This window comes from Pangasianodon hypophthalmus, chromosome 14 (genome assembly GCF_027358585.1).
Source record: "Pangasianodon hypophthalmus isolate fPanHyp1 chromosome 14, fPanHyp1.pri, whole genome shotgun sequence".
NCBI lineage: Eukaryota > Metazoa > Chordata > Actinopteri > Siluriformes > Pangasiidae > Pangasianodon > Pangasianodon hypophthalmus.
Window position 1 is genome coordinate 16,363,567 of NC_069723.1, and position 27,676 is coordinate 16,391,242.

General features: G+C 38.7%; 1 protein-coding gene across 2 annotated transcripts; it reads right to left on the reverse strand.

The window, feature by feature from the left end:
* Positions 1-506: 506 nt before the first annotated feature.
* egln2 (egl-9 family hypoxia-inducible factor 2) lies at positions 507-27,338 on the reverse strand. Of its 2 annotated transcripts, none has more exons than XM_026934806.3 (6): positions 27,102-27,338; positions 25,252-26,476; positions 6,190-6,309; positions 5,832-5,968; positions 3,959-4,026; positions 507-2,410 (listed from the first exon to the last, which is right to left on the reverse strand). In XM_026934806.3, the coding sequence occupies exons 2-6, from the start codon at positions 26,329-26,331 to the stop codon at positions 2,358-2,360; spliced, it is 1,458 nt and encodes a 485-aa protein (XP_026790607.2). In that variant the 5' UTR covers positions 26,332-26,476; positions 27,102-27,338; the 3' UTR covers positions 507-2,357. The 2 variants fall into 2 exon arrangements, with proteins under 2 accessions (XP_026790607.2, XP_053095624.1); XM_053239649.1 differs by lacking the exon at positions 27,102-27,338 and adding an exon at positions 26,571-26,761.
* Between the last annotated feature and the right edge of the window lie 338 nt (positions 27,339-27,676).

Here is a 27,676-nt window from a genome sequence, read left to right on the forward strand (position 1 = left end):
TTATGCTTCTTAGAACATTATTCATTCAATTTCTTAGGTCTGAATATGAACTTGTTTTGATCAAAGTCTTAAACAGACAACTAAAAACAAACACATCAGAAAACATTCAGCAATCTGTTAGTGTAGAGTTAAATTTTCCTCGTTTGTTTTTTTAAAAATAAATGTTCATTAAAGCATCTTTTCTCATAAAGGGATTTAAGAGAACTTTTGGAGAACTGAGTTCTCTAAAGATAAATAAAAGTTTATCTTCAGTAAGGTTTAAGTACTTTTTTAAACTTGGAGATTTAAAAAAAAAAAAAAAAAAACCTGTCACCACTGGACATATTTCCTCTTTCAGAATTCTTACAAATGAATGTGCATTTACACAATGAACAAATGTGTGAACTCCATTTCCTTATTTACACACACACTCATGATTTACAAAAAAACACCTGTTTAAATGAAATAAAAACTGTTTAAGCACTGTAACAGTTCTAAACAGAATCATACAATATAAGGCACAGAAGTTAAAATGTACAAAATCAGACATGTTTTAATTAAATACTGCAAACTGAGAAAAATTAAGCAAATACTTCTGTTGTATATTGTTTCAAAATTGTATATTGCATTTACTGATCATTTTCAACAGCAATCATATTTTATTAGGACATTATCTACAATAAAGTGCTTGTTAATGACTTCTCTTACCATCTGTTATCATCTGATGAACACAGAAAAGCCCATTCCTTCTCCCACTCCATCATAATATGAGTCTAGTTTTGCAATATTATCCAATTCAGGTTTAAGAACAATTCACTTTATTCCTCTGGATAATAACAAAGTAATGGTAAGATTGTTTTAACCAGTTATTTCATTAAATTTTTTTAATGACATTCTCATTTTCTTCACCTGGAAACATCTTTAAAAAATGTACACAACAGGAATGCAATTTAGTTTGTAGTGATAATGATATAACGCATATGCACTACTGGTGAAAGCCTAAACCTCTCTGATCATGTGACCCTACTGTTTAGCTTATGATGCTAAAATCAAGTCTGAACGACTGTATCATGGGACCTGTTTCGATGTGCACTCCTGTTACTCCTGGACTCCAGTGGCTATGTAGGAAAACTCTCCACTTAGATAGATAAACCCTTATATAAGGGTTTATGTCTTTATGATCATTGTACTGTTTCAATATGATTACAATTTGCCTATAATTCCATTGATTTTGCATTTTGGTAAATGTAAGCATAAAACAGACAGACTATTCTAGATGAAGATGTACTCTGTGGTCTGAATTAGTTCTTTCTTGATTTGTTTAATAAGAGATTGTCAGCTCCCTAATTTTAAAGGTGACTGAGTTAAGTGCTTCGCCATTAAAACACAGAGTGGCCTTTTAAAGACATGCTAGCACACTTCACTCTGTCTGTGCTTTCTAACAAGAGAAGGCCGTTTAGTTTAGAAAAACATTACAGGCATAACCATGAAATCATGGCTAACATTCTCACTATAAAACACATCCGTACATGTAAAAATCACAGTCATTGAACCCTGTTTTCACCCTCCTGCTGTACAGCCTTAAATATGTTCTGCAGATTATACACCAGTGTGTATTAGACAAGGCATGTCTAATCCTCGATGCTGAGGAACTGACCAAGCGCGGTACCAGCAGTCATAAGGTTCTCTGTTCACTCTACAATGTCTGGAGTGTAAAGTTCCACTTGTGTTATTTGGGTGTCGGAGTAGGTGTACTTCACTGGGCGACAATAACACTGCTTAACGTGACCACTGCTTAACAGCTTATGATATGGTCAGGACCGAGTCAGCCAGTCACTTATCACTTCCTCTTCTCCTTCCATCCCCAAAGAGTCTGAACTTGACTACTGAAAGGGGTGTCTTCTCCACAAGGAAGTGCTAATTCATATAACGAGCAAAGAGAATCTGATTTATTACTATGCCAAAAAAAAAAAAAAAAAAAAAAGGTTCTTAGAGATAAGGGCAAAAGTACAGTAGTGATCATTAATCTGTAATACATTTTGGCAATTTTATTCATGTAATATTCTCAAGTTTGAGCTTTTCAGTAGTTGCCAAGCTGAATCTGACTGACAGAGTCACTGCTCCTCCATTCAGTAGCCATCTTCTGTGTGTAATCAGCCTGAACCCTTCTCCATCCAGCGGCCATAAATTCTCACTAAAGTGTACCTGATTGGTCAGTCCCAGGCCAACAGGAGTAGGGATTTTTTTTTTCTTTGCCTGCATTGGCTTTACTGCTTGTCCAGCTCCTCGTGTCTTCCCATGAAAACAGCTGTTCAGCGAGCAGCATGGGTAGGCACATACATAGAAGGACACACTGGGATGCCTGAGCTGATGAGGACTTATTTATTATCCGCTCGACTGACCGGCACTTCAACCCCCTTCTGTCCCATAGCTGTAAAGGGAAGAGACATGAATATGGTTAGCACAGCAAAAAGAAAAACTGGTTATGCCCACTGAGGATCTGGAACTTTCTAGAGGAAGTAAAGACTTCCTGAGCTCTCCTGAATCAATCTGCACATTTCCTGGATGAGTTTCTGCTTTGAATTTCAGCATACTGCAGGTATGGGCTAAAACGTGCAAAATAACAATAACAATAATAATAATAATAATAATAATAATAAATAAGCATTACATTTTATTCTTAATAAAAATACATAGATCACATCAAAGCTCATAACATGTCAGCGAACACTAAACACTGGTGTTACAGCATTTCTAAATAGGTAGGTTTTAAAAGAACATAAATGATGCAGATTGTGTAACAGATGGCAACAATACCGCAACACAGCCAACATGGAGAAAGACTGAATTCATCTCATTCATTATTGCTTTTGCTTTGTTGTATTTCTTATATGAAATACACTTTATTAATTACGTATTAGATAAACACAGGTTTATCTTTAAAATTCCAAGTAGATTTAGTTGTTTGTGAAATCTGATTAATTGGCAATGTTCAGTTTTGCTCTGCAGAAAAACACCTACCATGCAGCAAGAAAATGAAATTTTAGAACTAATATTGGATTTTAAAGACCAGGTGATGTTTATTTCCAATATTCAAATGTCCTGATTCGCTGAGCCTATGCCCACTGTAGTCTCAAATTCCTGTTCCTAGCTGACAGGAGTGAAACCCAGTGTGGTCTTCTGCTGTTGGAACTCATTCGCCTCGAGGTTTGGCATGCTCGGCATTCAGAGATGCTTTTCTGCTCACCACGGTTGTAAAGAGTGTTTATTTGAGTTACTGTAGCCATTCTGGCCTGACCTCTCTCATCAACAAGGTGCTTCCGCCCGCAGAACTGCCCCTCGCTGAATGTTTTTGTTTTTTTGCACCATTCTGTGTAAATTCTAGAGACTGCTGTGTGTGAAAATCCCAGGAGATCAGCAGTTTCCGAAATAGCGAAACCAGCCCATCTGTCACCAACAACCATGCCCTGGTTAAAGCCACTGAGATCAGTTTCCCCCATTCTGATGTTTGAACATTAACTGAAGCTCTGCAGACCTCTACCTGCATGATTTTACACATTGTGCTGCTGCTGCCACATGATTGGCTGCTTGTATAACTGCATAAATGAGTAGTTATTAAAGTGACAGGTGACCGCATAACATATATATATTAATATATAATACATATAGAACTAATGCAGTTAGAATATACCTGAAGTTCCTTAAAAGGTTCCTGCAGTGGACCTGCATAGATAAACTCAACAACAGTACTCTGCCTAAAACTGTTTGGAGTAAAAACATAGCATGGCATCATTTTTTTTTTTTAATAGGTCATCTCATTTTTGTAGGTCATCAAATGATGCTTCTCTGACTTGGGTCCTAGCATTATCATTTAGAAACTGATATAAGGTGGCATGGTTGTGTTCCCATCATGACATAAAACGCTGTATAAAAACAGGTTCTTAGTTTTAGTTTCAGTCAAGAATTTGCTGGAACTCACCTAGTCTGTACTTTTCCTTGGCTTTGGCTCGCTCGTTCGCGTCGAAGTACCAAACTGTGATGGCGTATCTGTGGCATGAACAAACAAATGAGGTAAGTCCTGCGATTAAATACGCCTGCTTGCCAGTGAGTGAACGTGCACGCAAAAATGGTCACACACAGCTGGATAATACCACAGACATTACAGAATAAATTTAAAATGTAGTTTGACAAACCTTCTTTTCATACATTGGAACACTGTATTTGCTACACTGCCTTTGTATATATTTTCTGCATGGGATGTGCAACTGGGTGTAAACTAGACTGCTTGTGTAGTAAACAGTCTGATGTGATAAAGGCAGACAGGAATTTAAGGAAAAGCTAGCCGAAGTCTGCATACTGAGAGCTACACTGAGAAGTAGGCTCATTTGTTTATTCCACTCTCTTGCTCTGTGCTGTATGAGCTCTGCTGCTCGCTCAGGAAAAGCGTACTTCCTGTGCCCTGCCTCACCCCCCAGCTGTCACTGTTTCATACACACGAGACACCTACCTTATTTTCAGCCCCTTCACTGCAGTGTTATTGTATTAACAAAAACTTACAGAATATTATACAGCTAAAATAATATACCATATATACTATACTACATATTAAAAAAGGTGACTCAATTAAAAACTAGAAATAATGCCTGCAATATTACCTGTAATAAAATAAAACGGAAGTGAATCAATTTACAATATTTTTGTCCAACTCCAAGGATATTAAACAATTTGCAAAGCATACTGTTGCATTTGTCTCTAAAAATCAAAAACAAAATAGCTCCGTAATACTTTATAGCACTTTCAGTAAACAGCACTTTCAATATGAAACTAAAATTACTCTTAAAACTGAAAATAAAATATACAGACATATATAAATACAAAATCAATCTATGAAGTAAAAACAGCTTTTTCTACAAATTTAGCTCCTTTACCCTTAAACACCCAAAAAAACAGAAGTGCAATGTGTAAAAGAATGAACCCAATTTCGCATTATTATCTAAACTAAACATAAAATAAACACGACTCTGTGCTAATGTTCACTTAGCAAATGTTATCTCTACAGCAGGAGCTATTTGACTTTAGTTGCTAGCGAAGTTATACTAATAACTGTAATACTAATAAGCTAGAAAATGTTGGGCTAAGTATTGCATCATGTACTTGAAACCAATAAAAAAGCACTACTGTGCTAGCTAACATTAAGCTAACTATTATATTGTGTAAACCAATAACTAAGATTGCTATCAAACAAGCTCACATTATGCTAACTACTCCATAATTCAAACCAGTAGCCAAGGTCACTAGCCAGCTAGCTAATGTTAACTAAATTATCTAAACTATTTCAAATAAAACAGAAGACAATATATAAACTCACAGTTAATTAAAAAAACTGAACTATAACAACACTGATTCACTCACACACTGCTGTATTCACACTCCTAGGTCATGCAAGTAACCAAAACAAACAAAATTAGACTTTTTATCCGAGAAACGGTTCGACCTTTTTAAAGCTGATTTAATTATTCGTTTTTCTGGAAAAGTTAACAGCATAGTGGGGAGATCTGGAACTCAATAAATGTGAAAGTATGTGTGTGTGTGTGTGTGTGTGTGTGTGTGAATTAGCATGCTATGACTGGCTAGGTAAGAGGTTATGAAGGACTTGTGTCAATAGGAAGTGTGTGCGTGTGAGCACAGAACAAAAGTGCAGCCAGTCACAGATCACAAGCAAGTAAGAAACGTGTGACTGTGTGTGACTCTGTGTGACTCTGTGTGAGATGTCAAGCAGCCCTGATGGTGCTACCTTCTGTTACAGCTCTACAGTATGCTCACTGTAAATTCACTGTAAACAGCTAACTCACCGAGTAGAGTAGGCCGGCTTCACTTCGTGAGGGTTTCGCCTGTCTGACCAGAAAATGATCAGACGGTCAAAGAACGGCTCGATGTTAGCGACAACATTTCGGCCCTCAGGGTAGATCTGCAGTAATCCACCATGAACCTGAACACACAGTCGCATGCCAAACCGACAAATACACACAAACAGATCACACATACTGATAAGACCCAGAAATCACCAGAGGATTATAATCATCTTTATAACACGTGCGCTGGTTTATCTGTTGGCTTGATGTTTTTTTTTTGTTTTTGTTTTTTTTCCAGTAAACAAGCAGGTTTTGAGATCAGCAAATTACGGAAAAATAGCGTAACATTATACTGCACCTTCACATCCCAGTTCTTATTCAGATAGTAGATGCAGGTAATGCAGCGTCCATCTCCATTTGGATTATCCACGTGACGCACGTATTTCGTGCCGTTGCCAGGGTAACACGCCACCATAGCCTGAGGAGGAAAGCAGAAAGGTCATTCTGAGTAACAGTAGCAGAATAACTGTGGGTGAACAAAACACCAACTGAGCCTTATTATAATCTAATCTTTTCAAAGCCTGTATTATAGTCTTTGCTTGTAATTTATCTACTATATAAATATACATACATATATATATATATATAGACATATATATATATATATATATATATAAAACACCATCCAAGCCAATCCTTATATACATATATACATACATATATATACATACACACACATATATAAGGATTGGCTTGGATGTGGCTCAGTTTTGTAAACCCATCAACTATCAACCACATAATGCAGCATGTTAATAGTACAGTTTGAAAAATAGACCATTTTACATGCAGCACTATTCTCTCTTGAACAATACCTCATTAATACTTTATTTACCGGTGATTACCTTCATAGATTTTATCTGGATGTCAATTTAGTACTCAAATGCATCTATTTGCCTATAATTATAGACTCGTACAGACGGTATAATTATTATTAAACATTTATGAGGAAAACCACAGAGGAGATTAGCAAACAGACGGGTACAATGGGCCACCCTGCCCTTTAATCCCAAACTCACACACACCTGCACGCACACAAATTGCCACAATTATTATTCACAAATGCAAACTTAAGCTGGGTGATATTGCAAAATGTTGTTGCTCAGTATACTGCACAAATAACTGCACATATCTGCACCGTATTCAAAATACAGTCATACTGTTTCTGCCACCAATCTTTGTATCCCTTACATTTTATTTTTCCTTTCCTACCTGTATAGAAATAAATTCTGGTTTATGTAAATTCTATTTTTATGTCACGGACGGTTGAAAAAGGAATTTCGCTGCACGTCATACTGTGTATGGTTGTGTATGTGACCAATAAAATTTGAATTTGAAAAAAAAATTTGCAACTGAAAAAATTACATAATTTATTTATAAAGTTTTTTCTTTCTTAGAATGAACTTTGAAAAATGCAGGTGAGAAGTAAACTTGGGGTAGTCTTCTCAACTTTCTTTCCCGTTTACAGAGTGACATCAAATCAACATGGCTGCGCACTTGCATTTACAGTATAACTCACTTTAAATGAGGTCTACTGTATATACAAGTATTGGCTTTAGATTGATCAACATACAAATATACTCACTTGTTAAATCTAACACTGACTGTACAGTTTGCTGTTTGAGAAGGAAGATATATATCACTCATCACAATTAGCTGCCTAGCATTTTCCTAACAAAAATAATCCGCTTCGTCGGAATATCACGTAATTTCGACCGGCAAATTACCACTTAGGAGGGAAATCCAATGCAGCATTATATTTTATATAAACTTGTTCATTTGACTTTTCAAACCTGCACCAATTCCATATCTCTGGAGTGATATTTCCACCTTTCTTTGCTACGTGCTCAGTTTTTTAATAAAAATTTTAAATCTAAATGTTTGTATATCTAAACATATAATCTTGATTAGAATGTCTTGAAAATTGTGTTAAAACATTAACATTTGTATTAACCAAATCAGCTTTAGATGATTGAGTCTTTAAGAAAAAGTCCCTGCTCCACCGGTTTAAGGTCATCTCCATGTCAAGAGAACGAATAGTTTGTGTCGCACCTGTCTCACTGCATGCTGTCTGAGCTCTGAGCTCTGAGCTAGCACTGCCTTAAACCATGTTTCTCCTGCTGCAGGTGTACTGCCTTCTTTGCCAGTGGAAGCACTTAATAGGAGACCCCTCCTTCTGCTAGGAATGCATTTCATTTAACACCATAGCAACCTTTCATTTTTTCTCTAAATGAGCAGAAATGAAATAAGAAATAATGAAATAAAAATACCTATCTCAAGATGGTAAACTATTTCAACACTGTCAAACTGCTCTATCACTTATCCATTAAAGATGCGGTCTGTGATATCTGTACTTTGTAATAACTGCTTAGAGAAGAAACGCCTACGGGAATAAAATATAAAAACGACCAGCAACATCCAACCAGTCAGGACAAGGAGACATCCTGGCAAGTCTCTCTTACATTAGCATACAGGCTTTCTAACCTAGGCAGCTTGCATGCATGTTTTAGGGTGTGTCCTGTATTTGTCTGAATTTTCAAAATCACTTTAGCGAAATTCTACTGATATTACTGATTATACTTTAAAGCCAGTTAATGGTATTAATTATCACTGTTAATTAGTAGGTGTAATAATTAGCACTATTAATACTAGAAATTACTTCTTATCACCCAGTTGCTATAAGGAGTGTTAGAGTGTCACAGTGTATGATGATAGGACAGTTACCATAAAGTTGACTTCAAAATACAGACTAAAATACATTTCTGTCTTTTTTTTGCTCTGTGTGCCACTTATCCTCACTGCCACTCTGTTTCATCTCTGCTTCATGACAAAGTGAGAGATAACATCAATCTCAAAAACATCTGGAGATATTTTTGTTGTAACCTGTGAGAAAAGACACTGCAGGAGGCGCTCGCTCTTTCTTATCATCCCCCGCCCAAACCAAGTATTCGCCAAGTTTAAAATTTAAAACAATACAGACAATGTTTAAACTCGTCAGAGAAGCAATGCTTCCTGCCCACGTACATGGTATAGACCGTTTCATACGAATACTCATGCGCATAGGAAGTGGCACTGCTATTCCTAGGACATATCCTGTTGGCGGTAAACACCTTTCAAAACAATAGCGAGGAACCATAATTCACACGTCTGGTAGATTGATTTAAGGATTGGATGTCAACATTAAAATTAGGACCATGTTAATCTGTTGTCGGATGTTCCCACAGGCCACAGACGAGGAACTTAAACCTTCCCTTACATATGGTTCCACAGAGACAAGGATTGCAACAACATTACTACAAACCTTGGCCTAAAACCAGAGGCCAGTACGAACTGCATGTTTTATCCTATATGGGTGAATACTGAACTGTGTAATGCATTTATTTGCCAAACAGCTCCCCCAGCCATACATGTACGATGTCCCCTTGCAATTTCCCCTTCCTTCTAGCAATTAACCAGGTTGAATCCATCGTTTGACTTGCTCCAGCTTCACCGTACACAATACAGATGCCATCTGCGTTATAGGTGCAAATATTTCACACCTTTCCTCTAAGAAAGTTGTAGTTGTAAGCATCCAAACTACAGTATGCTTTCAGTGCTTCTCTGGTGTAAACACACTGTCTGAACAAAGTAACGATGCATAGCAGGTGTAACGATTCCAGTAATCACAAACTATAGTTTATTACTAATTTATGTATATCTCATTTGCTCGCTTCTTGGGAGATTCATAAATTACGAGCTAAACATTTAAATTGACAGCTTTACATTTAAAAATGGCGCAACCTCAAATGTTTTAGGAATGGACATGCGCAATAACTTCGTTATTAGGCCGAAATGGCCATTGATCAAGCACAACTTGTGCTGCCATGCACTCTACAACAAGCGCTTATAATAAAGGTCTAATACTGTATCAATGTAAGTTGTGTGGTAGGCATGGAATTGTAGTGTGACTGGCATGTGTACATCATGAAGACACTCCCATTTCTGTGATTTCTCTTATCCCGTGTGGAATGAGAATTACTGCACACATCCTCTCGTAACATTAAAAGAACAATTAGGGGATTTGATCTTTTTGGTTTTTGGTATATATACAGGGATGTGCATTGAGACTTTTATACAAACATTCCACAACAAATATCTTTTCTTTTAATTTTCACCATTGGTTGGTGTGTTTTTAAGCAGTTAAAACTGTGACATTTATAGACCAGGTTATCGTGTGAAAATTGACACACCCCTAACTGCTACCCATAACGTGTCTGCCTGCCACTATTTTCACACGTTTGTGTGGTTTTGTTTGGCACACCCTTTGCTACAGCATCATATCTAATATGGGAAACTTCCATGAAAACCCTTTATGTTGCTAGTCCTTTAACGCATGTCAATTTTGACGTGATCGGCATGCACGTATGGCGTTGACTGATGGTCACTGAATAGCTTGGTGCACTCTTAGGTAAGGGACGCCTCATCAGTAAATTGAGCCATCAGGGTTCCTGCAGTTGCTGGCTGAATCCGAGATAGCATCTCTGCTTTATCAAGCCCCAGAGAAAACCTGCCTTCCCCACCCAAACAAGCTCTCGCTGTTATTTTAGCTCTGATCACGTATCATCCCCTCTCTGGCACAGACATACACAATGTCCACATATTGCATAAAACCATCTGTTTTCCTCCATGTGTATGGATTAAATTTTGCAATATGCTGTTTCCACGGTAACCGGTACCTTAAACACCAAACAACAAAGTGTAAATCCTTTTAGAAACAGAGCCATTATCTTTACTTACAATTTTATGATTAGTTACAATGACATTTGGGGTAGGAACTGCAATCTGATCAGTTGCAGTGGCAACGGGAGGAGGAATTTATGGTCAACAAAAGGCTAACAAACACTATTTAGAGACTGGATTAAGGCTTTGTGTTAGGATGATGTAATCAGATATTGGAGATGACTAACACAAAATTGGTGCTAATCCTTGATATACAAGGGTATTGCTCATTTTTGAAAGGAAAACAGATTTAGGAAAGAAAACAGAACAAGATTTTAAACAGCTTGTGAAATCAGCTAACATTACCAAAATAATATTAACATTTTATTTACATTTACTTATTCAGCAAATAAGAAAAGTAACAGCAACTTAATAAAATTCCTGAATTATAAATCTAGTGATTGGCACAAGCTACAAATATGTGAAGAAAGGCGACGGGTAGCTTAAATTAATACCTCACGAAGTGACTGCATATGAGAAAGTAAAAAAAAACAAGATGTAAGCTATTTTGTAAATCCATTTATGTATGAGTCATTTACTTATTACAAAATGTAGATCTAGATCTTTCAAAAATCAAACTAAAACATTTTTAATTTCAACTTATTGATGACTAAAACACAGAAAAATGAAAATAACTAGTCATGCACTTCCTTATTCTCTTCTTCTTCTCTGAGCAGACTGTCGACTTCTGTGTTTAGACCAAAGCTTATAAATAGCGTTTTATGTTTAGAGGCAGCATTGAAAATTTGCGTGAAGGAGGAGGATGGGAGCAGTACTGGAAAAAGCAGAAAACTGACACGATCCGTGAGAAACAAACCTGTTGTAAACAGACTTGCAGCAACATAATGTTGATGACTGTTTTTTTGAATAATTATTTTTAGATATCGCCCAACCCTAGACTGGAGCACTAAAAATAAAACCAATAAGTCCAGTGAAGAAAGAAGCAGATCACTGGATTGTTGAAACCCTTATTCTAGGTCACAGTTGAACCACTAGCAGATGAGCTATAGCTACATAAACATAGAGCGACATATAGAATCACTGACAATACTGAGGAAAAACAATACAGTGCGAGGTATATTATATAACTCTGCTACTAACAAAGTGATCCATCAAACACTACCATAGAATGATGTTAGCATAGAGAACAACACAGCTAATAACGCAAATGTTAGCCAAAGCTGCCCCTTTCCCTGAAAATTCAAGTACTCATGCTGTCAGAAAGCACATATTCTCTTAGTAGAGGAATACTTTGATGGAAAGGAGTTTAAAACACAGGCAGGAGAATCCTGCTGTGTTTACATGCACACACTCAATATTCTGATATTAACCGGAATATGGCAATATTCTAATTAGTATTGAGCCATGTAAACACCGCAATCTGATTGCCCAAATTCCGATTCCCACCCTTGGAATATGCCTGTCTTAATCGGAAATTTGTTGCATGTAAACAACATATTCAGAAAATCCACTGAAAGGAGATATATGCACATGCTCAGTCCGCAAGGAATCGTGGGTGCTAACAGATGCTTGGATTATTGCGATGACGATATGCATATAAACATCGTATTCGGAATATGGCTGCAACCCAAATGTAGACCTTGGATGGAGTTTGTAAACGATGCACATGTAAATGTAGTCATTGTCTCATCTGTTCCGATTCTATCTCTGTTCACCCTCCATTTTGCTTGCTGTTTGCACTCCCTTTTTTCCTCGTCATTCTTTCCTGTTCTTGTTCTCCCTCTGCCTGGATTGTTAATTAGTTTCACCTGTTGCTTGTTACTCTTGTCTTGTTCATCTTTTTGAACCCTCTGTGTGTTAATCAGAGGAGATCATGTGATACACAGACTCTGAGCTGGTGTTCCTTTGTTCCTTGTCGCGTCTGTGTTTCTCTGGTGTTTGCGTTCGGCCTGCCCGTCTGGACTCCGATTATAGATGTGCTCTCAGTGTGCTTGCTGTCTGCGGGCGTTTTGACCTCTGTCTGGTGTACAGATTACGAGTGCTGGATTAGCACAAATAAATACATGTTTGAATACACACTTTTGTCTGTAGCGCTCCATTACAAATGAGGCAGCATGTCCCATGCTCACAGAAGGACTCACTTTAATTACACCAATTAACATGAGAACAAGGCATATCAGTTTCAACCTTCACTTCAAGCATAAACACAGCAACCTAAAGATCTTCAATATAGGCAGGTGACAGAGGAAAACTGGTGACTCTGTTATGCTGGGGGTGGCATTTATTCCACTGGGCTCACTGAATGGTTTGAGGAATATGAAAATGAGAGCACTAAAATCATCAATTAACACACTAATTGAGAAAACATCTTTTTCTGTTCATCCCTCCAACATAGTTCCAGAAACCTGGAAAACCCTTGCCAAGGTGCACGGAAGCTGTTCTGGTGGCCCAGCACCTTATTAAGACACTACACTGTTCATTCCTTTAATTTGTCATTTATAAATAAACAAACAAACGAACAAATAAATAAATAAATAAGTAAAACCTTTTTAAAGAAAGCAATATCGGATGGGAATCCGTATCTCCTGAAACTCAAGGTTTCAGTATCGGAACAGCAAAAGTGGTATTGTGCCATTTCTACTTAAAATAGATGTTCACTCAAGATGCCTTATGACCAAAAGGTCCAACATATAAAGCCTGTATCACTGAAAGGCATATTTTCTTTACTAAGAATGCAAGAATAATATGTTTCCATAAGAAGCCCTTAGACTGAATGCACTTTAAATAAAACTAAACTACAAAACCCTTGCATGAGAGATTTGTGTGCGAGATACTGAAAATCAGTAGCATTATCTCTTGCTGGAAATTACTCCACGATCAATATCATGAAAGAAGTGGACTGCCTCTTGGAATACTTTCCAAGAATTGAACATTTCTAAGTGCAAATAATAAAGGCTTAACAATTCTAACTACAACATGATTTACCATATTTATCTTTTACATGCTTGCTTAACCCACGATGTTGAACAAGGTGTTCTTAAACAGAGAGATAAAGAGTAAGCCTTCTGAACACACAGAGCCCATAATGCATATAACATGAGGGACAGGAAAAATAATCCATTCTTAGACATACTGCAATTCTCTCCCAAAAGATTTTTAAGCAGTCATAATCAGACTTTTACATTTCTGATTTAAAAACTTGGATTTCAATTACTTAAAAGATGCAGTATTTTAATGGCTTTGCATTTTAAAGTAGTAGAACTACTATGCAAAAAAAATAAAGTATGCCATACACTGATGAGCATTTTTCAGAAACCCATCTCCTAACCAAAAAGTTTGTAAACCAGGTTTAATAGACCTACGTTGGGAAAATATGGGATCCTAATCATTTGAATATATTTTTTTAATATGTAAAAATATTATGACTCAAATAGCATTCATACAGTGAGACAGCAAAAGTTATGCTTTAAAACCAGCATTAAGTCATACTGAACTAAACAATGTGGGCTATAGAAATTAAAAAGTTTTAATACCAGCCTGTAAGGACATACCACCTGGGAAGTACATTCTTCAGGTGTGTATAAATTTAGAAAAGAAATAACTAGAATATATAAATCAGGATGAAGTGCCTCTGAAACTTGCAGATATTCAAACTTTTTTGTTGAAACACAGAAACACCAGCACAGACCTGTAACTGGGTGTAGAAGAATCAGAATTTAAAAACTCTTTCATCTCATGTAGTACAGAGTGATCTTGTAAAATGAGAATAACCCTTAGTGCACACACTGTGTGCTATGATAAGAACAGAACAGCACGTAAGAAGGACGCTGGAATAAGATAAGCCCGTATAAATACAGGGACACAGGCAGTGCAGCTCAGGGCTGTTCTAACGGCTCTGTACTCTCAGAACATTCAACAGTCAACAGTAAAACAGTAGAGTGGAATCAGTGACGAGTCCCAGGGTATGTTAAAGGCTCCTCTTGAGCTCATATGACTGGGGCTCTGAGTGAGTCACCATTTTCATTATGTACTAAAATGTCATGTGTCATCTTTTGGGTCCTTTTGTTTCTACCATGTTAATTTAATACTTATGACACATTTGACATCTGAGTCATATCTTAGCTCAGCTGTTATTTGTTATTTTAAAAATGAAATTAGCTAAGATATGGCTCACATGTCAAATGTGTCAAGTATTCAGTTAGCAAGGTAATGTTTTATATAAATTTCCTTAACTGACTTTATTTAATGCATACATGAACAATAACCATTAATACACCATAAAGAACATTAAAAATGTAACTAACACTTAACTGAATTTCTTATTTAATAAACCAAATAATTAACACTTACATTAAACAATGTTCATATCATCACTGAGAAAAATCCACAGCGTGTAACCTGAACAACACCTTAATGAACATGTCTGTGTTTGTTAACTGGCAAAATTCAGAACTGGGCCTGAAAAGAAAATTTTAAATGTTCACAACTGGAGACCAGCGCTCAGTAAATCATCAACATTTAGGAACAAACTGAAATTTATTTTTTGCTAATTTATGTGAGCTTATATTTTTTAATGCGTTGAATAAGCATTAGTCTGTGCAGGGATATTTAGTTAATGTGCAACGCTATTCAGTGTGTTATAGTGTGTTATAAATAATTTCCACTGAAACAGGAAGTCAAGGCAGGACATAGTGAGTGGCTCCTCCCCTTTTTAACAGCCAATAGCATTTAGCTTACTTCACAGCCCCGCGGCAAACATCCCAAAACTGGTGAAAGAATCATCGGAAAAATGCCTGTCACAAAGTCATGAGCTGGCACAATTACCCCCCTTCTTCAGTGTGAATGAATTCAAGCCATTTCTTTCTTAACCACCTTACAGTCAGAAAACTGAATAAAACGCACGCGTTCAAACAGCCAAAGACACATTTACGACCCATGCTTGCTGATATGATTTCTCTCACTCAACTACAGCAACTTCAGCAAGGTGAGTTTTATAATGCTGGGGGCGGGACACTTCAGATTCTAGAGAGCATTTGATTGGACCGAAAATCTGATGAGAAGTGTAGAATGATGTCATCAAAATTGTTGATCTGTATTGGTGGTATAGAGAGACTAAATTTTGAATACATATAACTTCTCAATGCGAATGTTGTCATTGGTTTGGAGCCCACTAACTTACAGATAACCTTAAGGCTAACATATTCATACTAAAACCCACGAAACTTCCATTTTGATTTCATGGGGCTTTAAATGTCAATTAAGCTAATACTTACTATGTTAATCTTACTTATGGTGTATGAATGCTGAAGTTTGACATTTGTTAATCAAATGTTAATCAATGCAGTAAATAATGTTAGTTAAGTGAAACTTGATGTAAAGCATTAAATAAAGCATTAGCAAGACATTTCCCTGAATGACTGGTATTTAATCAGTATGTAATACAATTCTTCATTTTCTTATACAACAGATCCTGTCCGTTCTAAAAGCTGACTGGCTGAGCTAAGTTCGAAGCCGTATGTATACACCAATAAAACCGTTACACTTAAGCAACCACTGTATCCATAGAATAGCCTAATCTTTGTCCGTTGCCAAAGCTTACTGTTAACAGACTACACCGCCTGGCGAAAGAACTGTTCATAGCGAATATTATATAGTCATAATATAGTCATTAATAATAACTGACATGATTTATTGAACACTGGATTTTATCATATTGTTTATCAAATGGTAGCATGTCTGTGAAAGTGAGTCTGGCTGAAATTCGAAACAGTGTGGACCAAATCTGGCCTTGTGCCTGCCTCGGTCTCACGCACCGCTCACAAACCACTAACCTCACAACCTTACAATGCCCTACAGCCTCCAAAGCAACTTCACCATTCCCTTCAATTTTTTTTTTTAACAACACTACACCTTAGTCATTGGTTATAAGCCCACGGATGAGACCTTGGTGGTTGTGGTTGTCGGAAGAGGAATCCCAGTGACTCAGTGTGCCCAAACTGCTATAAAATCATTCAGCCGCCCTGCTTTTTCTATCCAAACAGCCCAGGACTGACTCACTCTCATTTCCGAGTACTTTAGTCATTGTCTCCTCCTTAATCCTGAAACCTGAGTTTAGTTCTGAAAGTCACTGCAAGCTTAAAGTGGACGAGGCGGTATTAGGGAATACAGGAACTTTTTCATGCAGTGTGAAAACTCTGACATAAATTTAAAACTAATAGTGTGGTGGCATTTTAGTGGTTTTTCCGCTGTACACTTCTGTACTGGCGTCAATGCCATCTAATGACGTCATCTCCATTCTTGTTGTTTCAATGGCGTGTACGCTTCTGCGTGTGTTGGTTTGCGCATAGCTGGCAGCGTGATATGTGATGTAATTGCCAGTCTGCAGCACTCAGCGAGGGGACGATGAGAAAACCATTCAGGCGGTGTTTCTTAAACACAAACTCGCTCTGTCTCTTTCATTCTCCCATTCCCCATCATCCACCCATCCCATTCCTCTGTTATGTTTTACAGTTGCAAGAAAGTCATTTAATAGTGTATTTGTGCTAAAGGTTCGGCGTAGGCAGAAGGTGGGACGTGGCTTGGGCATTATTCAGGGTATGACCACCCTCATCCCAACCTCACCTTCTGCATGTCTTGTTGCCAGGGAAACACAACTAGCAGGAAAAGGGCTGGATAAGGCACGAGAGCGAGCAAAACAGGAGAGAGAGGAAGACAGAGAGGTTGAAAAAAAGAGAGGGAGAGACAGGGAGAATATCCTGGGAGTGAGAAGGCAACTGCTTGCAAGGACCAGCAATTCTGATGCAATCATATTAGGGATTAAGCTAAAACACTACCAGATTTTCTCGTTTTGTAACACGGTCTTGTTCTCCTTTTCCTCTCTCTTACACTCACAGGCCAAGGGTTCTTACAATTTCTGGAGCCAGGGATCCTTTAAGTGTAACTTCAATTTTATGGAACCCTTCAGAACTGATTTAATTTATAGACATCATTTTATTTCTTTTATGTTTTGAGTTACTGAGTTTTATATTAAACCCATTTTATTCATGGGACCAGTCAAACAGAAATTAATTACTTGAGATAGAAATTATTTTAACTGTGGTTTACCACTATTAACACTTATTGGCCAAAAATATCGGTTCAGCTGTAGCCCTCTTTTTCTATGAACTGCCAAGTGACAATACTGTGTGTGCATTTGTCTCTCTACCACTTCTGAAACAGGGTATAGATGTATTTTAGTCGTGGTATTATTATGTAATTCACTCAAGTAGCTCACATTAACGGCTCACTTTTTTCGGAATGAAAGAAAGCAGATTTTGCACATGCAGAGGCGTGTCATGATTTCTTATGTCTAGTGAGTTAGTTGTGTGAATCCACACAAAAACACTTATAATGCATTAGACATTAGAAATGGGAAAATAATCCCATTGTAATGCATTGTGATTTTCTCCTGAATGACTCAGGTTGATACAGCACTAGTCATAATCAGACTTTTACATAAGATCCAGCACAGTTGATTTCCCTGCTCTAATACAATGCCACTAAACCTGTCACAAAGCTGAAAACAGCCTGGGATTCAGTTTAGAAAGCTTGATGCATATTTTGGACCTAATAGGAGATATGCTACTCCTGATAGGAGACAGGTGATTATGATATGGTGCCACATTGAAGTTATGAAGAATGATTATTGTTTGTTTTTACGACACAGAGCCACAACTTCAGAGACAGCAGCAAGCAACAACACGACAGTGCGACAAGAAACATTTGAATTGAGATTTTCTCAATTCTATGCAAACTGGGTAGGATAGGTTAAAGCGACAAATCCAAACGATTGGCTTGAATTATTCCTCGGCCCAATCCTATGGTGCCTGTGGTCTGACATCACTTCAATCCCCACACACAACTTAACTGTAACTAGCTCCCATTTACTGCTTGATGCACAAAAATGTAAGAAAAACTTATAATTGTGGTTTCACCTACTGTCATATGCAAACTTTCATTAAATGTATATAGAGACATTATGAAGAAAATTAAAGCTTGGAAGGAAGTACAAGAGATCGTTGGTGTTTCTGGTGAGTGTACATACACCATATGGCCAAAAGTATACGGACACCTGACCATCACACCCATATGTGGACCTTCCCTAAACTGTTTGAAGCACACAATTTGTTTAGAAAGTCTTTGTGCTGTAGCATTGTGATTTCCTTTCCCAAGAACTAAAGGGCCCAAACCTGTTCCAGTACCACAATGCACCTGAGCACAAAGTGAGATCCATGAAGACATGGCTTGCCAAGGCTGACGTGGAAGAACCTGGGTGTCCTGCACAGAGCCCTGACCTCAACCCCACAACTTCGGGATGAAATGAAATGCTGACAGTGTGCCAGTTTTTGCGCCCAACATCAGTGCCTGACCTCACTAACGCTCTTGTGGCTGAATGGGCAAATCAACACAGCCATGCTCCAAAATCGAGTGGAAAGCTTTCCCAGAAGAGTGGCAGTTATTATAACAGCAAAGAGAGACTAATTAGTGTTCAAAAAGCATGGGTGTGATTGGTCAGGTATCCACATACTTTTGGCAATATATTGTAGCTAGTACAGTTTACTAATCTGCCACAAAAAAGCCTATTACAAAGACTAGCATGTAACATGTAAATCATACAGCACATGTCCACTGTAGCGGTCGCTATACACCCACAGGTGACAAATTACAAGTGATATGAGCAACTTGTCACTTGCCAGTAGGGTTGAATGTAGCGTTATAATAAATTATTGACGTGATGTCAGTAATTAGGGGATGTATATTTTGGAGAGTAATTATTAAAGAAGTAATTCTAATGACAACATATAAACATAATATGGACAAAGATAATCAGCTTCTCAAACTAAGTGAAAAATGTGAGTTATTTGTGTAACATTTACGGCCATTTTTTTAATGAAGGGTGCCAGTAAATCTGCAATGGACTATATTCCTGTCATGTGTTTGATGAATGCAAGGGACATCAGTGGACATCACGGAGAAAAGAGGAACAGCACATACTGGCATGACCCGACTAGCTCAAATAGCCAGACCTGCGTCATACGAGCAGCTCCACTCCTCCCTATCAATGTGGGCTGACGGGCATGGTGGAACAGTCACAGGCTGCATCTGGGTCAAACACGTAATCATACATACTCAACCTTTCTTTTCTGAGCAAATGTGTTTGCTATTTGGCACACAGAAAATGCGTTAACCTTCATCTGCACTGCTTTGCCAACATTAAGTCAGACTTTGGTTTATAAGATTACTACGATGAGTGCTACGCAACGTTTTTGTTAATAGCGTGCTCTAAGCATTGTTTTTATTGTATTTCTTTCAAGGAACAGTAAGATAAAATATGAGTCTTCCACAAGTCAAGTTTTGATAAGCGCTCACTCAAAGACACAAACACATAGAAAGAGCAATGCAACACTACACAACAAACTACAAATACACACACACCCACACCTATAGGCTGCAGTGGCAGGAAGAATGCATTGTTTTGGTATGGGGCTGCAGGTAGTCCTGAAGCTCTGATCCTGAGAACTGATAGGACAGCCACTCTGCAGAACAACAGTGAAGCTACATTCTGCTTTCCCTAAATAATGAAAAACATTCAGAGCGCTAAAATGTGAGTGGACTTGATTACATCACATCACCCTGCCCACAACTTCCTTCATACATTACACAGTCAAGATTAAAACTCTGATGTCTGCCATTGTTTACAACAATCTGTATTAGTTGAATAACACGTAAGCACAAGCTTTGTGTCTGGGTTATGAAAACGCGCTGCACTGCAATAACACTCATAAAACCATGGAACCACCTGTACTTTGTTCATCAAGACAATATTCTGTACAGACATCTGAGCTCTACCCAGTCCACCTCTCCAAATTAGCCGCAGCGCTGTATTAACACATAGACCCTTGCAATTTCAGTAATGAGGTGACTACGACTGCACAATGTAATAGAGGACGTGCAATGAGACTGCTTCACTTCACAAGCCAGCCAGTACTGACCATTATAATTACCCACAAAATAACCAAGCACAGCTAGATAACAAATCAACAGGTTCTAAATAAACATTCAAGTGACACTATAATACGTTCACAAACAGACAAATAGCGGTAGTGATACCAGAGAGAACTGAAACTATTCACATCTCATTTGATGATATAGTGTGTGTTGCTCTATCATAGAGTCAAAGTAAGCACAAGACACTGTGTTTGTTTTAAAGGCAGTAAAAATATGAAGTGGAAAATAAAGCAGAGCAAAAGAGAGTTATGAAATAACTGAAGTTTGGAAGAAATTCCACCTACTCCCTAGTTGACCAACTTCCTATAAAAATCCGATCTCTCAGTCATTCTCCACAAGTGATGTTTCTGCATGACACTGACCGTGTCAAATGCAAGCATTTCAGTTTGTACCAAACATTTTCTCATTTACTTCAAAACTCAACACATCTGACAAAGAGCTTTCTAGCCATTGCTAGTCACTTGCTGATTTCTCCATCTGATATCTTTGCATAGCTCTGTGTTTTAGCCTGCACTATACAGCTACTGCTCTTCCCAGCTCTGGACACGTGGTCAAGCGACCACACCGACACAAAAAACAAGTATAAAAAACAAGGAACTCGATTTAAAACAGAGTGTTTTTATGCTCGATCTCGAAGCTGTAAATTGTACACAACGGTAAATGGTACACAGATGTCAAATATACACCACTCCTGAAGTTTACACCCTGATCCCACAACAGCAACCCTCAAGTCTACAGGTTCATGATCCCGTGTGGGCACCTACCATCCAGAAGCCTGCCAAAGGCTTCATCTTCATCAACAGACCACCCAGCATGACCAACCTTCCACTCTACCCCTACTCAAAGGTAGAATACCAGCAGTTAAAACTATACTATCACAGCCACAACTACAATTTATCCTTCCTAACCACTTTCTCCCAACAGGTAAGACAATTTCCTGTGCCTACCAGACCCCAAGGGTTCTTCCTCTTAGCTGTTTTTCCTTCCTACTATCATCAGGCTTGCTCACCAGAGGTTAAGTCACTGTCATGTCCAAGCCCTCTATAGGACAATTCTGATATACAAGACTATAAGTAACTCTGCTTCCTCCTTTAGCCATGTACACGCCCCCTTCTCCTCCACACTTCATCAGCTCCTTCTTCTACTCAGACGATGTCATCTAATAAATGGAACTCTCGAAGAAATCTGGTTTTGACATTCCAGCAACTCCAGCACTGCCTCTCTTTCCGACTTGCTAAAATCACTCTCTTGAGTCAGGTAAGTCTTCAACTCGTGGGAGCCAATCCTTGCTGTCCTTTGTGGGTTTGAACAGACAGGCAGTGTCATTCTAATACACTGATAATTTGTTGTATTTTTCATAGTCAAAAAGGACGTCCCACTTTGTGACCCTAATGCTGTTCCTTCACTACAACACTACCTCAAGTGTCAGCTTTCACCCTACCACTCTACAAGTTCATATGGCTGCCATTAACCTCAAGCACATATTTAACTGGATCTCTTCATGCCTCTTCAAAGGACTTTCAGCTCACATTTCCAGAATGTAACATCACCAGGAGTTTATCTCCTAGGCACACTACAGCTACATCCAGACCAAGATACAGAGCCTCGGAAAAGACTTTCAAGATACAGCATGCATCAATTTAACATGGAGTTCTTCAAGAGCCTGTCTGTCTAGCTCAACACAGAAGCTGCCCAAAACTACAGCCCAAGTTCTTGGAGCCCTACCCTCTTTTTATAGTTCCACAATCACTCTTCACGTCATTTAGTAGAGGACAGGTTCTGCACTTGCAAACATACCCTTAATCACTTCCCGTGAATACAGAGGAGTTTGAGCACAAACCTAACCAGGCAACATCAGAAAAAAAAATACACACGGTTGTACATTTACTGAAGCTGAATCTCAAATGTCTTTCTATACTATTCATGATGGCACTATGGCATCAGCTTCATTATGTTCTGTCCTAATAAGTCTCAAAGAAAGTGAACCAGAAGCCATCTGACATTTACACTAACTAGAAAGAAAGTAGATTTTAGTCGGATCATGGGGAAGATTGAACTACATAGTAATAAGAACATGTTACTGTGTAAACAAATAATAATAAAAAAACCTTGAAATGTTAAATTACTATTTAAAACTGCTTAATTCATTTGACTGTCTGGCCTCTTAAATCTGCTAGTAAAATGACTTTTGAAAAGAGTGAGAAACTTTGGCAGACACTACACTGGCCTACTGCTGAAAATTTTTGTGCCAGTAGAGAAGTGATTCTGGCCAGAGAGATTAATCAGGACGTCTGTGCGATCAATCTATTGGTCACAACCTCAGAAAGGCACTGTAAGTGAGTACAGACTTGCAGTTATTTAGCAGGTTTTGGTAAGTATTTTCCTGTAAATTATGTGACAGAACCAAACACCATATAGAACAGAACATTTTATTTTTTCTAATCATAATGCAGTTTCAATTTCAAAACATAAACTCCTTTATCCATAATATAAAAAGTGTCTGAAAAGTCAGAAACTAATGGGAATATGTTGAACAAAATCCGCAAAAACGTGATACAGCAGCTGAGAAAAAGTGTAGAGCATGTTATAAATAACAAATACTTTAATCAATAAAAATAAATAGAAAAGAAATTAAGTATACGTAGTTTTACTCTTACTGGTTCCTGACTTTTCAGACACCCTGTAGTGTGAAGTGACGTATGACCAAGTCGCCTTATTTGCCTGACTGAACAACGTCCAAACAAATAGCCTGAACTCACAAGCAAACATAGCTGGGAGAAAATTTGCTAGATAATGTAGGTTACATTCTTCGAGTAATCACACTACATTCACAAGCTATTATGTAGATTTATGGCTCGATAAATAGAATAATAACATTAGCAATTACTGCGCTAACTATTTGGTGGGTTTTTTGTTCACAGCTTTTAAAAGCAGATCCCTATAATATTAAAGCAAGATGATATTATTAGATAGAATTAGTGCTAGGTAAAGCCTACGATGGCTTATTAGCAGGGGCTCTTCGTCAGCTTGTGATTCCAACGCTAGACAGTGTTGTTCTATCCGCCTCTGCTCTTGTGCATAATTTCTGCTTTTGTGCTGCAATTTTACGCTTGTGTGACTTTCAGGGTGAAAATCAGATGATTGACATTAGACATCATACAAAGTCCTATTTCCAAATTTCCTCTACAAAACAAAAAAAATATACAAGTTGTGTGATCTATATTCCACGTGGGTGTTAATTTGAAAAAGCCTTTAAGTATAACAGAACAATAAAGCTTGACAACCATGAAGTGGATCCATGTGGTTTAGATGGTCTATTCATATAAAATGCAAACTCACAAGGCTAACACTGGGTTTGCACGTGCTGCAACGTGGGCAGCAACCCCCATCACTGCAGTAGCTCTGCTGCCGCATTAAACATTTTACTGTCATGCTATAATCTCTGAGGAACTAGGTCTTGATCAAAGCACCAAGATGTAGCATGTATACAAGTTACATCTTGCAAGATCAGCACATTTAATGATGCCTTTTTACATAAACACATGCATGTAAGCATTACATTTATCTGCATGATCACTAGAATTACAGCTTGTTTTAATGTCAAATGCTGATTGGGTTTTAATCTAGTTTTATCCTCACTGAAGGAATATTCCAGCATTTTTCAACCTTACGGTCATCTACTGCGTATGTAGCACATGTGTGATTACCACAGTCAAAAATTACAACACGTTACTCTCTATTGAGAAAAGAGTGAAAAAAAAATTGTTCACTCACAACTCACTTATAATGAAAGTCTAAAGGCAAGTTTGGGGGCTTTTTCAATAAATCTGTGTAATCTGTCCATTCAGAGATGAGACTTCTTTTTCAGAGGAAAGCATTTTTACCAACATAGTCAACGTAGCTTAAAGTAAAGACGTGACGCAGTTTGAATACCACAAACCTTAGTGTAAGCAATCAGAATTACTCTACATTGCATTGCTCCAATGGTAAAAAATTTAGATAAACTACATAAGAACATCTTCAGTAAGACATTTACTCAAGGCTGTTTCATCCTTAGACATTTATTGTTAGAATGTAATAGATTTAGTTTTTTTTTTTGTTGTTTTATATATATATATATATATATATATATATAGTCATATATTTTAATCAATTTATGACAAAATTTAACAACTACCCTTGGGCTTTCATTATCAGTGAGTTTTGAATAAACAGGATTTCTGTTCTTCTCTCAGGTCAGAGAAATGTGTTTTTTTTTTTTTTTGTCTGTGATACTCAAAGGTGGTACAGATGTAGTGGATAGAGAATAGGTTGAAAAGCATTGAAGTATCCCTTTTTAAGGAACTAGGTGTAAATGCACACATCATGCTCTATGAAAGGATCAGTCATAGCACATGACAGATCTCGGGCAAGTGACCTAGTGTGAATCCAGCTGACTTCCCACACGTTTCATACCAAAGTGGTTTATTTGCATACTGCACAGGAAAACTGAGATGCAATCACTACGCACATGAAATGCAGACAGTAAGGGACTGGATTGCTCTGTATCCAGACAGTGATATTCAGCTACTGATACACATGCTGGCCTATAACTTACCTTAGTACGGCCATTAATAACATATTCCCCAAGCTGTCCGTTTGCTGAACTGTGCATGATGGCTTCATCGACATGAGCCATGAGCATGCCGATGGCCTCGCAGCCAGGTTCTCCGCCCTCCACCCAGGCTATCTGATCTCCACGGATGTTCTTGGATGGGATGCTCCTCTGGGTCACCAGCTGTCCTCCACGAAACTTCCCACTGCGATTCAGCGTCTCCACCTCCTGCAGCACCCGGTCACCAAGTTGTGAGCCCAGGAAGTTATCTTTAACACAGATGCCATAGTATTTCATACAAGGCACTATGTAGAGCTGGGCAATACTCTCCATGGACCAGCTGGCCGCGACTCCACCCGCCGGCGGGACGGAGGGTACCCCCACAGACACCACGCTCCCTGATGCTGAGGTCTGGGTCACCACACTGCGCCCGTTGTGGTGGACTCGTCCAGGAGAGGACACATCGTGCGAGCCGCTGTGGTGATTCGGATGCTGGCTGTCGCCTGCCAAAGGCCCTGCGGGCTGTGCGCTTTTCACGGTTTCTGTTTTGGAGTCATTTTCTAGCCGCCTCTTTTTGCAGTCAGGAGGTGGGCAGAGGTCTTCCAGGTGCTTTGGTGACCCCAAATCCACTCCATCTAACACCCCAGAGATAATCTCATCATCTCTTAACCGCTGATTTCTGCATTTCAGATCTCCGTTTGATCGCTTCATGGGGAGGGTGCAGTTGTCCGGTGGTCGCAGGGCGCAGACGCTTGGACCGTTGGGCGTCTCGCTGGGTCCATTCTTCTGCCTGCAGGAATCTGCTTGTAAAGGAAATCCGTTGTAATTCCCACCTAGAGACGGCAGAGATGATGCTACCTCGCCGTTTGTTTTAGGCTCTTGCCGCGGAGCTGAGGCTCCGGATTTGGGCGTTAGACCCCCCAGGAGCTCGGCCGCGGCGGACGGGCTGCAGTACCCGGTCAGGCCCATGATCCCCGCCGCAGAGCCGTCGCGGGCCGCTTCCTTCCTCTCGGGACAAACGCTATCGGGTCCGTGAGACGAAGAGCTTTCTTTTAAAAAGTCCCTACTGTCCGAGCTCTCCATTTCATCTCGTCTGCTCCCGGATGTGCACGTAACTCACGTCCGATCCTCATTTTCTGCCCAGTGCTTGGTGCACATAGCCGCTCGCTGCACAACTGGCGGCGCTGTTAGCACGGAGCCACAGGAGCGCGGCCACAAACCTCTCAGGCTGAAAGAGGAAACACAGCACTGCTTTAGTTCATCACCCTGAGATCGGACTGGAAATGAGCTTCAGATGAACACACTAAACCCCTCAAGCGCACCTAACTTCCTTCCACCTTCAGTTAGTCCATCTGCTCTCAACTTCATGCAAATAATGAGCATTATGACTCTTTAGTTAGACAAGTAATAGTCCTGTTAGCACAAATAAATAACTAATTATTTACAAACACACACACACACGCTGGCCTACAGTCAGAGACCAACACCAAACCCACACTTGGGACATATACATATATATACATATATATATATATATATATACACACACACAATAAACATGTACAGAGAAGACAGGAGCAGTATACAGCAGGTTTTACTGTATGTATGCTCTCTCAAATGCTAACCAGAAATAGCATTCAAACTGACACAAGGAATTTGAAAAGTATTTACAGCAAAAAAAAAACAAGTATTATTTCAAGAAAACCAAAAAAAGAGTGCTATTATTCGGGACAGGTACTCTAGCCGATATCTAAGCTACATATAACTAGGACCTGTCACAGTTTGAAGCTGTACTAGCGTTTGAACCGAGCACAATTACACACACACACACACACACACACACACCCGCTTACCTCCACACATCCACTGCTGTGTAAATGACTACCCGGCTATCACACCAACAGGACGCTACAGAGAGAGCACGGCTATATCACGGCTGTCCTTTCGCACTACGTAGTGCACCACATAGGGTGTAAAGGCAATTCTTTCACGCCCTATGTAGTGCACGTATACAACGAGTAAGGAGTCGTTAAAGATAGAGCCTGTGCGCGCGAGTGTCTCTGCCTCGGCCCCTCCCGCTTTCTCTCTCCATCAGCGCCTCGGCAGCTCACACGTGCGCACCGATCACGTGACACGAGGCCGCGCGACGACGACAACAACAAATGGATCTTCATCCCTGGTTCTTAGAATAAACATTAAACTTAATTCATAGAACAAACCGAATTATCAAGCACTGCGTACAGAAGGGTAGAAATGTTCTTGGCCTTAAATGTGGTTATAGTTATATAAAGTGGCTCTTGTGTCAGAACTTTTTCCACCTTCAGGATGAGCATATAGCAACCAACCACACTGAAGTGAAAAACAAATAGTAAAGTTACAAATAGTAAAGTTGTAATTATTAATTGTAGTAACGTACAATTAATAATAA

Bases quoted from the DNA above. Each gene is read 5' to 3' on its own strand.
- egln2 (XM_026934806.3), bottom strand. From the start codon at position 26,331: ATGGAGAGCTCGGACAGTAGGGACTTTTTAAAAGAAAGCTCTTCGTCT. The intron at 5,969-6,189 runs GTGCAGTATAAT...CTGTGTGTTCAG, and splicing joins ATAAGAACTGGGATGTGAAG to GTTCATGGTGGATTACTGCA. The intron at 2,411-3,958 runs GTGAGTTCCAGC...TTCCCTTTACAG, and splicing joins CAAGGAAAAGTACAGACTAG to CTATGGGACAGAAGGGGGTT.